The sequence below is a fragment of the Patella vulgata genome, chromosome 5 (assembly GCF_932274485.2).
Source record: "Patella vulgata chromosome 5, xgPatVulg1.2, whole genome shotgun sequence".
NCBI lineage: Eukaryota > Metazoa > Mollusca > Gastropoda > Patellidae > Patella > Patella vulgata.
The window spans coordinates 60,713,755-60,726,984 of record NC_065883.2 but is presented as its reverse complement, the minus strand read 5'-3'; the positions used below and the strand labels follow the sequence as shown (position 1 = coordinate 60,726,984).

Below are 13,230 nucleotides of genomic sequence, written 5' to 3'. Positions count from 1 at the left end.
TTGGTTCATGATATCAAATCAATAGATTGTCACACATTGTTCAAGTTAGCTGTTATTTGAATCCATAGCGAACCACAATATTGTTGAATCTTTAAAACAGTTCAGTTCCCTAAAGCATTTGCAAAGATAATATGATGATTTGAAATTGGCTATATCTGTCCATTGACGTTATGTGGGCACTCTATTCGTTACTTAATTATTTTGGATACATTTTGGACAGTTTTGGAACATTCGTCATTGCTCTCTATAAACTTTATTCCGAGAATAATATATATATATATATATATATATATATATATATATATATATTGAGGGTTGGTTCATGCAAATGTATGCCAACATGGCATGGCGCCCTATTTCAAATATTAAAACACATGAAAGAAAAATAATAATCAATTGTACGACAAAAGGTCTTTTGTGTATTTCTCTGGAATTCTTGCTAGAACTAACGATGGCTTTGTCGTAAAAATGCGGTCAGATTACTCCTGCTATTGAAAGGAAGCAGGGTTTATTTTGTTTTCATTGACAAGTACAAGGGGTTCTGGATCTGTTTGATTTGGTTGTCCATGGTAATTTACTAATTACACAGATACGTTAGCCGTTTTGACCGACTGGTCGCATTGACCAACTGACATTGATGTCGAACGGAAAACATTGGAGTGAGTCCGATAATGAAAACCATTGATCTTGGTGTAAATCTCAGACATATTCTATCTTTGAACTGACAACATGGAACTGGTCAAAAGTAACACCATATAAGCGTCAAAATTTATTAGACAACTACTAATAAGAGTTGTTTCGGGAAATTGGGCCATGTGTCATTTCATTAGTGGTGTTATCTTGTTCACCTTTTGTAAATACATCTCGTTCATCCGGGGTATATTAAGGTATTTGAGTACTTGTACCCGGTACTGGATGTTCGCTTCGTCTTTTTACCGATATAGTGTTAATCCTATAGACAACGAGGTGATCAGAATTGTATAGAGAGTAGTCAAGTCGTATTGATTCTCAAAAACATCTTAAGATGTTAACAAGTATAAACGTACTATATAGACCAGCAATCGAGCATGACGTCATCGCAGCCATCTTGGACTTGTGGTGTCAATTCTAATATCGAAATCATCAAACGATGCGTAATTGTAAACATTCTAGTTAAAGTTAAATGAGCAAAACCTTTCCAGTGTAATTAGATTCAAATTCGTCCCGATTCTCAAAATCGTGGGGGTCGCGGTGGCTAAATGGGTAAGACGCTGGCTCGCTGGCCTGGAGGTCGGGTGTTGGATCCCTGCGTTGGCCGAGAAAGTTCATCCAGATTTTCCGGTGTGCTTCCCTCTTGTCAGTGATGCAGGACAGAGGGCCTGACAAGGACAGCTGTTTAGTCGTTCTGATAGGACGAAAAACCGAGGTCCCTTCCCGTGTACACATTGGTGTGCACGTAAAAGATCCCTTGACATTTGGGATTCGATATAAGAGTAGGCCCGTCTTCATTAGCCCAGTTCGGAGCAGAACAGTAGGACGTTAAATCCCCCTTTCATTTCTCAAAATCCTCTGATGAAACGATGTTAAAAAGTTAAAGAATAAAATTTATAGATTTAAAAACCCTAAGCGCAACAATATTGCTGTGTGATGAGATTTCGATTCGTCCTGATTCTCAGAAGAAGGTTGTGATGATTTGACCTTAACCGGTCCCTCATTTCGTCAATCAAGAGATGACTTGTCTTAAATAACCAAGTACAATATGATGAATAATAATGGAAACAGAATAGACAACCTATATAGAGAACTGCATGTAATGAAGACCAGCAAATAATTAACCCCGAAAATACATAACCCACTTTATTTAAACCGAATGTTTTTCCTGTCCATTAAAGCGGAAATTGCTAATTTTCAAGTTATATTTTTAAAATGTATTAAAATATAAAGCCTTAAAATAGATGGTATCCATAAACAGTCCTACCTTGTTAAAGAATAATCCTATTAATCCTATAATTTGCTATTGCCAGCTGAGAAATTTGCAAAAATATCATTTTTAACTTCAAATTCCAACATTGGAAAATGGCTGCCCCATGTTGTCAATAGTGATTTGATAACCTATTGAGCAAAAGACAAAGAAATAATTATGTTTTGACTTTCTTAGAAAATTTGAAATTCTCGCTTTAAACACAGGACGTTGGCATTGGTCTTTATAACTGCTAAATAGACCGCCTGGCAACACAAAGTGACGTTTATTTCACAGAAAAGTGCCGAAAGTTTTACTGGCTTTGATTCGCTTCGTTTGTTATTGACATTACATTGCCCACTAGGGAAAACAGGTCATGTTGTTCTGAGGAATATTAAATATAATGATATATTTTCAAACAGTCCTTATCGTATTATGTCAGTTTCCATAGTCAAATTGGAATTATAAACAGAATTTTATCGTGAAAGAATTTAACTAGGTTATGGACCTCATACACCATTAAGTTGATTTCGCGACTGACCAACTACTGCCTAGGATCTCCTTAAACTGCGCAGATGTGGTTAGTTATGTGGAAATAAAGTTAGAAATCTTGTAATTTCCATAGCAAAACCCGGAAATATGTTGGGTTTTTTTTCTTTATTTTAATGTCTAAAATATATTTCCATGGTGTATTATTGTCCCCGCAAGCTCTCTTTAAGTTATGGTTTGTATGTTCAGAAGCGTTAGGCCAGCTAGTCAGACAGCCCGAACGTTTGAGTCTCCATTAATTAAAATTAGTTTGAAAATCTACAATACTTTTGATCGTAAATTAATTCTGTAATTGAAAATCTAGACCGAATCTTTAATAAATGCACGGATATAACAAAACTTCTTGAAATATTGGTTTACATTTTTAGAACACTATATAGATATTACCAGTATAAACAAACATTTGGGTGTAATCAAACATGAACATTTAAAGAATTAAACTAGAGTCCAATATTTACTTTGAGATAAAGAAAATATTACAAATACCAAAAGTTATATTTCATACATAGAATCTAAAGATAATATTTTGTAATTCAAATGAAAAAGTAATTAAAACATAACCGTTAATTACTTTTCATCAATATTTAATTATTATTTCACCCCTCAAAAATACTCCGACCTTAATATTCTTTCGCATTTTATTAATACCCCCCCCCCCCCCTCCTCCGCAAAAAAAACCTCCGACCTTGATATTCTTTCGCATTTTATTAATACTTCTTTGTGCCTTTTGTGTAAATGAGTAAGAACATAAATAAATTGCGATTTTATTATATAAATAGGTTGTTTATATATTTTTCCATTTGCAGAAAACTGGTTCAGGATATGAACAAACGGTATGAAAGATCTTGGCGCCAATTGATATGTACATTTTTTGGGTCTTCAGAGTAGTTAACTTTTTATATTTAGACCATCGGGGAAGCCGTCCTTCGAACTGACGGATCCTGCAATCTTTTAGTTTTAACCATTCGAAGTTGCCAACTTTCGGAATGATCGACCCTACAATATATACATTTATGTAGACGTTCAGTTGGTCAATGTGACCAGCCATGTTTTCAAGTTCCATCTACGTTCTTGCACCGTAGAAAATGTAATGAAATATATTACAGATGCCCCGGTTATGGGTGTTAAAGCAAGCACAGAAGCTTAAGGTAATCCAATAATAACTTGAGTTAATCGCCTCTTATAACCGATGACCCGAAGGCAACCATAATGAAAATGGTATGGAAGATGCTTGAAGTGGATTCTAATCACCATGGCGGTGTAAATTAAATACGAGTAAGTCGTAAATTAAGTTATACGTGCTGGAATATTACAAACGTGTGTTCATTCATCTAGTTCGTTCTGTTCGCCTAGGTCAGTTCGTACTATAATGCCCAAGATCAAATATAGGCAGTTAATTTGACAAGCAGTTCAATTTATCGCTCTTGTACCAGTGTTTCTTAAATCTAATTAAGACAGCTAATACGCCAAGTGATGTCCTAGTACCTTTCAACTGGAAAAGTGTCATTATTATGATTGACACCAGCGAGATTTCTAATTCATTTCTTTCGCAGCCAAGTACATGAAGACGAAGTTTTCTGAAATGACATTTCAGAAAATTCAATACATATGATTTTCTTTTTTACGAACGAGAAATAAGCACAGAGACGGATTTTGACATGAAGTGTATTTAAAGGCTAATGAAGTGTAACCAGTGACTCTTTTAAAATAGGATACTGGCCTTCTTGTCTTATCACAACAAATTAATAGAGTTTGCAAAAATTGGCACTTCCTTTCAAGCGGAAAATAGGTAGAAATTTTGAGACTGTCTGTCATATTTCTTAATAAGAATTTTTGTATGAATTATCTTCATACTGTTATTATAAGATCTATAAGATGATTTGAAGATGACTAATAATTAAAGAAGATAAAAGTATACAGTAACAGCTTAGAGTAACAGATATGTCAGATACTAATGAGTTAGCAATGCAAAAGTACAAAGTAAATTTTTATCTATGAGAACGTTCATGGCAGTTACGTAAAATGTGAAATAATTCCACTGACAAGCGCTGCAAGCAATTATAGAACAGGACATATGAGTAATGGGACCGGCAAATGATGCAGCGGTTACTTTTTACAGCAAAGTAATGCCACGAATATAGTTCCGAAATGGCCTAGTTTGTATCGAGTGGGCGTTAACCCCATTTCTATGATACATTTTGTTGCAAGGGTATTCACAGGATGCTCGGCGAGAGTAAATGCAATAACTCTAGAACTTGGCATCGGTAATCGATGAAATTCAGTAGCTTTCGTTGTCATTGCCCTTGTCTGCGATATGTTCCTTGATAAAAGTGGATATAAAACTCCAGGGACGAACGAACGAACGAACGAAATGTCATTGCGCACTAATCTGAACAACGCGGATAAATTTGTAAAGATCGGAAAATAAATGTTGACGAAAGGACAGACATGGGTGGTGGCAACATATGACCAGATTTCAATCCGGGCGTATCACTTCGGTGAAAGCGGACGTTAAATAAAGGTATTTCACACACAATGGATAAATGAGTTTAACGCCGTATCTCTATGCCAAACGGGCCAATGAAGACGGTCATTTGTCATGCAATGTGCTATGAGGGAAATGTTTGCCTTAGTGAGTCTTCTGCTATTAGTGTTTAACGTCCGCTTCCACCGAGGGTGATATCGCAGATAAGTTGACTTATTTCTATTATCCTAGCGCACGCGTATGGGGTCTTTCCTGTAGGAGGAAACCGGCGTACCGGGAGTAAACAAACGCGGTTGAGAAGGCGCCCCCATCTCCAAGCCACACACGTTTACATCTTGGATCGAAACCACGACCACAAGCTACAGGTGATAGGCCATCGTAGCTCCCATTATATTAGTACATTACTGTGGGAGCATTCTTCTTGTATACCCTACCTCATTATTTCACAAGCTTTATTACTAAGTGTTAATTACTTGATGGTTTTCAACAATCAAGATAGGTCAATATTTATTAGTAAGTCCGCGCCCGAATGCCACTTCCGAAACAAGTCAAAACTTTAACCTGATCCAATAAATATAGACCTAAAGCTTCTTTCAATTAGCAGCATTCCTCACTAATTTTGAAACAGATACTATCAGTAGTCAGTGTTGTTTTGGCTTCTCTGTAAGAGAGAGAAATGGTGTTTAATGTCCACTCGACACAAACTAGGTCATTTCGGGACTAACATATGGTGCAATTTTATTTCAATAATTCGCAGGCATATACAACCTCGTGTATGACAACCGTCACTATTTATAAGATCCGGGAAGTGAGCTATCCCACACGTACGAAGTGAGCTATCCCACACGTACTTCCGGTAAGTATGTGGGAGACCTAAGTTAACACCAGTAGTAGCTACAACAACTCAGGCGACATACTCTATCGTTTTCTCAGAATTAAAGAGCAATGCTAATATTATTCGCATCAAGACTATGTTATAAATGAAATGAAATGAAATGGGGTTTCACGTCCTACTGTTCTGCTCCGACCTGGGCTAATGCAGACGGGCATACGCCATACATAGTGCTATGAGGGAAATTTTGCCTGGACAGCGGCACTACGTCCTACTCTTATATCGAATTCCAACTGTCAAGGGATGTTTTACGTGCCATCCACTGTGTACACGGGACCTTGGTTTTTCGTCCCATCCGAACGACTAGACAGCTGTTCTTATCAGGCCCTCTGTCCTGCATCAATGACAAGGGGAAACCAAGCCGGAAAATCTGGATGAACTTTCTCGGCCAATGCAGGATCGAAGACCCGAATTCCAGGCTAGCGAGCCAGCGGCTTACCCTCTTAGCCACCGTGGCCCTAAGACTATGTTATAACATCACGCCAATCCAAAACAGGTGAGATACGTTATAAACCATGCATATAACGAATCTTAACGTAAAACTGGATATTTCTGTAACCGATTCCATTGTAGCTTACACTTTTTCTTCGTGGTTTTTTTCTCTCTTATAAAAGTTGTTCAATTATCTAACAAGCCACTCCAAAAATGCTGTCCAACAGAGAAAATAATTCAGTAGACATGTAGCATTAAAGAAGTGGTGCTTACACTAACTGTGGCACAATGTATTTGCATTGTGAATTATTATTGGAAAGAATATTTTTAAAAACTGTGCTTAATAATAAGTCTGGTCGTCGGCAATGCGAAACATGTGTTTTGTTAACACGTTTTGTACTAAGAATTCTTTGGTTTAAAGGGACGTTATCACTTTCAATAAGGCATTAAATGTACAAAAAGAATATCAAATTCGCCAAATTATCGAAAATCCAAGAACTGGTCAATTTTGTTGTAAGATCCGATGAATTTCGTAAAAAAACACTATAATGTTTACGACTCGTAAAGAGTCTTAAAACGTCTATATCTACAAAGGATTGTTAAATATGACAGGAAAACGGCATACAATTAATTTAAGGCACTCGATGATGTATCGTCAAATCATGGTAAATTGGAAATTATTTTTAACTAACCGCCATAGATCTTCAAAGTGCTATAATTCCCCGTTAAATCACAATTAACATGGCGAAAATGACACACGGTTGTTGAAATGAGCTTTACATGTTTTAATCAAACATAAAACTAATTATGGTCTGTTTTAAAACAAATGTTTCTGTCTACAATTTAATGAATGAACAATATTTAGTCTTTCACCTCAGCAATGCTATGCTGTCAGGTTGTAAGTTGAACTACCGTCTCAAGAAATGACGAGTTAATCTTAAAGGTGTGTAAACGGCACACGGTATGGAATTGCCAGGCAACGAAAAATGCGTCCACAAAGTCACAAGTAGTTTTTCTAAGAGAGGCAAGGAAACAAGTTTAACGTGCTACATTTCGGCACCAACCGAGAAGGGCGGGCATATGGTGCGCTATGGGGGACATCTTGTCCGGACAGCGGTTTTCCACTTGTATTTCATCGAATTCCAACTGGTTCTTTTACGTGCACGTCAACATTTACACGGGACCTCGGTTTTCCGAACGACTAGATATTTTTCATTGCGAGACCACTACTCTATTGACAAGATGAAATGATAATGTTTCTTTTCATGACCAGTCCAACAGTAAAACAGTCTATGGAGAGATTGCTTAGATGATAACTATTAAAATCAAAGCCTGATTTCGGTGGGGTTTTTTTTAAAGATCGCACCCGTAGACTTGTGCGTGCATGTATAAACCTATGGACGGTCCTGAAACATTATAGTCTCTCTTGGGAAATTTTGGCGATAATAATAGACTTACCTATAGCGTACAAAGTTTCATTTATACATCCAGTACAGTAGGCTTCCACTATTGTAAATATATTATACGGTGTCCATGTGATGATAAAGGCTAATAAAATGGCTGTCAGTGTTTTAGCAGCTTTTTGATCCTGCCTCCTTTCATGTCTTTTGGAATGCAATTTATGATGAGCTCGTTGTTTTCGTACTTTATTGGCAACTTTAGCCGCCATCTTGGCCTGCATGGCGACACGGGCGGTATCGTTGCTGTGTGCCCGTCTAGCCATGGCGGGCGTTCCGGTTGGAGGACGAACGGGTGGAACAATACGATTCCGGTCTTCCTCCTCCTCATCGTCGTCTTCATCATTTAAATCAGGATGACAATCATCACTAGAATCACTATCACCATGTGTCCTGTGGTGGCCTGTGTCACATATACTATCTACGTCACTATCAGGAACCAAACGAATAGAAGGCTGTTGGTCCTCTATATCACTTGGAGGGAGTTTGATAAACACTGTATACATTTTATCCTTTTCTTCTTCAATGACGTCATCGTCTTCCTCTGCAAGAGGAATAGACGACAAATCAGTCTGTCGTGAAAAAGACGTGGTGATATCATGACAAGATGAGGGGGTGGGGGAAGACAGGGGTGTTTCTACGGGTAACAGAGGTATAAGGGAACCACTAATACACATCTGATCATTGTGTTTGCCCCTTTTAATGGAAGTCTGATTAATATGGTTGCTAGGGGTAACACGTTTATTTACATTGGTGTTCACTGGGATATATTCATGAGATTCTGACACAATTATGTTGGCATTACCGGGAGAAGCTGTTTGATCGCTAGAACTGGATTCCTCGGCGTAATCTGAATCCCGATCTATTTTCAAACACGAGAAAAACTTCTTTTTACAGGAGTTTTTATGTTTTATGGAATTACCAAGTTCCGTGGAGGGACTACGTTTTTCACTTAAGCTTGAATAACCCTCCTCATCACTAGATAGAGTTGATTTCTTGCTACCCTTGCTACCCTTCCCTTCCTTCCCTCCTTGTAATCCTGCTAAATCTTTCTGTCTCTTTCTCGTCTCTCGATAAATTCGATAATATATGATGGTCATTATGGACACGGGCACATAAAAAGCAGCCATGCACGTAATGATGGTTATATACTGATTAGTTTTCAGAAACTGAATATAGCAATCGTTTTCGGGGACTGTTCGTTTACCTTCTATATAAGGCCAGGCAAAGATCCAGGGCGTCCACATCAAGGCCGAGATCACCCAAGCACACCCAATCATCCAGCCAGCACGTTTAGGAGTTCGTTTAGCCCGATAAGTCAAGGGTCTGGTAACGGACAAATATCTGTCAAAACTGATAATAATTAGATTAGCCACTGATGCATTGCTCATTGTGTAATCCAAGGAAAGCCAGATATCGCATAAAAGAGTTCCAAGTGGCCAATGATCCATAAGAAGATAGACCGTGTAGAAGGGCATCGACACAACCCCAATGCTTATATCTGCCACTGCTAAACTTAACAGAAAATAATTGCTTACGGTTTGAAGTCGACGATCTATTTTAAATGCCCATATTACTAGTAAATTCCCACCTGCCGTCATAAGCGACAGTAACACTACTAAAAACGATATAATCGCCACTTCCAAAGTTGAACGCGTAACATCAGAGCTCACTAATGAAGAATTCAAATTTGACAATGTCCAGTTGCTATCATAATCATAATCGGCATTTGAGGATATAATCGACGCAATGGCAGACGACGTTTCAAATATGGCGTTAGGCGTGAAATTGTTGGAAGGTTTCACTGTTGAAGAGAAATACTGCTGTGTCTGCGGATTGTCCGGAATGGAAGCATTAAAGATATCTAGAAACGACGCGGATTTTGGCGAATTCACTAACATATATTCAACCTGAGCTATCTGGGTACTAACTGATATTTGTGACACGGTGTTTGTAGTTCCATTCCAAGCGGCCATTTCCGACACATTTTACACAATCACTCCTTGAATAACGGATATCACGATTCCTGAAGGTATTTCATACAGAAGCAAATAGGGGAAATAAATACACACGGTGATGAAAAACGGTATTAATAATCTTCCGCTAGCTGTCTATAGTAATCACATACAATCTGCTCCTGGATGCCAAACATAATTTCCCCTGTTGAGCTGGTTTTCTCTCTAGCTAACTTTGTGGAACACAGGTGTTAGTCTAAAAATAGAAAATAAAAACAACACATTTAATTAGTAATCAATTAACAAGGATTACATCGAATGTAATAAAACAATTTTACATCGGTAATGTTCATTAACGTATGTAAATCTACACTAAATACTATTAGATCATGGCTGCTTATATTTTCATTATGTGGGATAATCCAAAACTATTTTAAAACACAAGTAGGAACGTTATGACTCATAGAGGGAAAGGGCGGGGGCGTACATAAAACTAAAGGCAGAATCGAATTCAGATAATATTAAGTTGACATTCCTAAATGGAAAACTATCACATTAACATAGTACCGAATATACTGACTTTCATTAAAAGAGTAATCATGTGCTGTCCTTTATCTCAGATCTTTAAGTGAAATGCCAGTGCCAACATCTGTCCAAGAATGACGTGATTTATACGGAAAAGATGTAAAGAACTGCGACAAACAAAGATGATGGCGTGAAACCCGAAGAAACTAATGCACACCTAGAAGCCGGAAGCATAATGTAGCCAAATCGTACTTAAAGTGATATTTAAATTCTCACGATTTCAAAGTGAGAAAATCTCATTAATTAAGATAAAAAAATAACTGTTTATCGGGTCAATGTGCTTTGGTATTTCGGCTATTAAGGGTTAAGCTCTATACCATTAAATTGTCATTCTAGGTAGTGACTTTAACTGCCACTGTTGAACACAAAATTGGGCATAAATGGGAAAGGGGGTGGGTTTAGTTTAGGCTATGCCTGTTCCCCAATCCCTATTCAGATACAAATCTGAATAAAAGATTAGGCGTATTTTTTAACACGCGGACACAGATTATCACACCACAAAGTCAATCAACACAAAGAATTGAATCAAACCACCAATTTGTGTATGATAAAAAATCAAAGAGCTAAGATTAACATATTACAATTTAAATATTTCACATTCAGTAGATATTTGCAATGTTTATAGTTTTATACACTTACTCTAAACTCCATACAAAACCTTTTTTAATAATTTCGCGAAGAAAGAGTTCCTACTCACAATTGATTGATTTTTGGAGCTATATGTTCTACAATAGGAATACTTTTTAATGAATACTATAATCTATCTATAATTAGATTTCTACGATCCAACACATGGATTATTCTCAAAGTCAACAAATTTCAGGCTCCTTTTGTAATCTATATACTCCATTTTCATAACTGCATGTTACCCCTTTAAATTACAAGTGGCTGCGTTTCTTTGAACACGACGTGTGTCATTGGTGAGTAGGGTCATAAATGAAAATATAGTGAGAATAGGAAACGTGTATTATTAACACTAGCTATAGTTACAGTAGATGCCTTATGGAAAAGCTATATCTGTCTATTGCAGGTCTTATTCTGGCTTCAAGTGCTATATAAATTTTTATTTAAACATTTGTTGACTTGACAAACCCAAAATCAGCTTTCTATGATATCGGATGGCTTAGATTTTAAGTAGATTAGAACACCGCTATAAAATAGATAATCGAGACATAGTCTCTATTATCAGGTTCCGTTGTTACGATAATAAACAATTTAAGCTACATTTGTTAAAACTTCAAACACTCATAACTTCGCACTGAATAAAGTAATTTGACTGAAATTTTCAATTTTTCATTATCTATTTTGAACTATTATAGCGAGCAGGGGTGTGGTGGCCCATGATTTTGAACGAGGAATAAGATCCCGTCCGGGCCCCAAAAAACAATTTTCATATGTGTGCGGGGGAGGGGAAGGTCCCTCACAGTGCCGTCGAGTAATATTGGGCTGTGTGGAACATGCTAGAGTCGATTTGTAGCATATCTGACCCATGGTATATGTTTGATACTGTTTAAGCATTTTGGTTATGATTATAATGTTGAAAATTGCATTGAAACCATGCCAATTTTACGATTTGTGAAAAGGCGCAAAAACTCAAAACCATGACGTAAAGCTCGTCATTGCGTCCCTCTCACTTAGCGTCTGATAGCGAGAGAGGCCAGTTCTTTATATCATTCTTTTATGGATAAAAATATTTGATTACAATGCCAATAAATACTAGTGTCTTCAAAGAAAATTTAGCTTTTAAAGGAAAATATTGAACGTTGCAGTTATTATAGTCTCGAGATTACTACTATGTTGGGATAATATTATTTGATTGCAGTAAAGACAATGATTGCCTTTAAAGAACACTTAGCGGTGAAAGGTGGCATTGTGTATATGCCACCTTTTACAAACAATATTTTCATTATCTGTGTCAGTGTTTATCGCGGATCGATTTCAGAATCTGGCCTCAATTCTTTCTTAAAGCTAACTTTACGTGCAATACAGTTCAGTGGTAGGTCTTTTCTTCATTTAGCCTTAAACATACATTATGCAAGAGCTAGATCTGCCTATTGCAGGTCTTTCTTTGGACCTGAAATGTTATATAAACTATTAATTAGATATTTATTAACATGAAAAGACCTTAACTGACACTCGATGCCATCTTATGTGACGGATTTTCACTGGGTTTGAATCCGATTTGAATCGGGATTATCTTTTTTACCGTACCCACTTTAGTAATAATGATCGAGTCTAGGCCCAAAATTCAAACACTAGTATCTCGGTTCAGAGTGGAACAATTTGACTGACTGGAATTTTCAGCATATTCCCTTCACATTATCTAGTTTTTAGTTATTATAGTGAGATCTGCCAGCTCTTTATCTCATCTTAAATAATATATATTTAATGTCTTCTCCCGTCTTAACCCAGGAGGTACAGCACAGTAGGGTGTTAACCCCTTGCATTCATTGATTAATGATTACCGCAAACTCAACATATGGTTCATTAAGAATATAGTTTGATGGAAACATTTCAGGCACTGTTCTAGTTGAATTTGAGGTGAGTGAGCAATAATAATAAGACATTGGGTGGTGTGCGGCAAGCGTTACAAGATGACGCTAACCTTGACCACGAACTTTAAGTCTTTTTAAAACAAAGAAACATTACTACCATATGTAGAACAGGAACCGTTTTTAAGTACAGAAATTCAGTGGTTTATTACTTACAGGGCCACGCGTTTGAATCATTCAGAAGAACACGAACGTTTAACCTATTATTTAATACTAACATGACCTGAAGCTATACTGGCACTGCCATGGTTCGCATTATGCAATTAACCGGAAAGTGACCTTGCGGTTTCAATTAGTTTAATTGCATTAATGATGTAACACCAATACCTCGAGTAACAGTTCATCGACAGACTATCCCAGGCACGAAAAACCACCTATTCGGAA

General features: G+C 37.1%; 1 protein-coding gene across 2 annotated transcripts in view; it reads right to left on the bottom strand.

Annotated features, from left to right (window-relative positions):
- Positions 1 to 13,230, bottom strand: part of LOC126821683 (muscarinic acetylcholine receptor M1) — a 71,918-nt gene that overhangs the window by 2,768 nt on the left and 55,920 nt on the right. For both annotated transcript variants that reach the window (XM_050550156.2, XM_050550155.2), the window contains exon 2: positions 7,756 to 9,965. In XM_050550156.2, coding sequence (XP_050406113.1) covers positions 7,756 to 9,730 — 1,975 coding nt within the window. In that variant the 5' untranslated portion in view covers positions 9,731 to 9,965. The remainder of the gene's footprint in view (positions 1 to 7,755; positions 9,966 to 13,230) is intronic.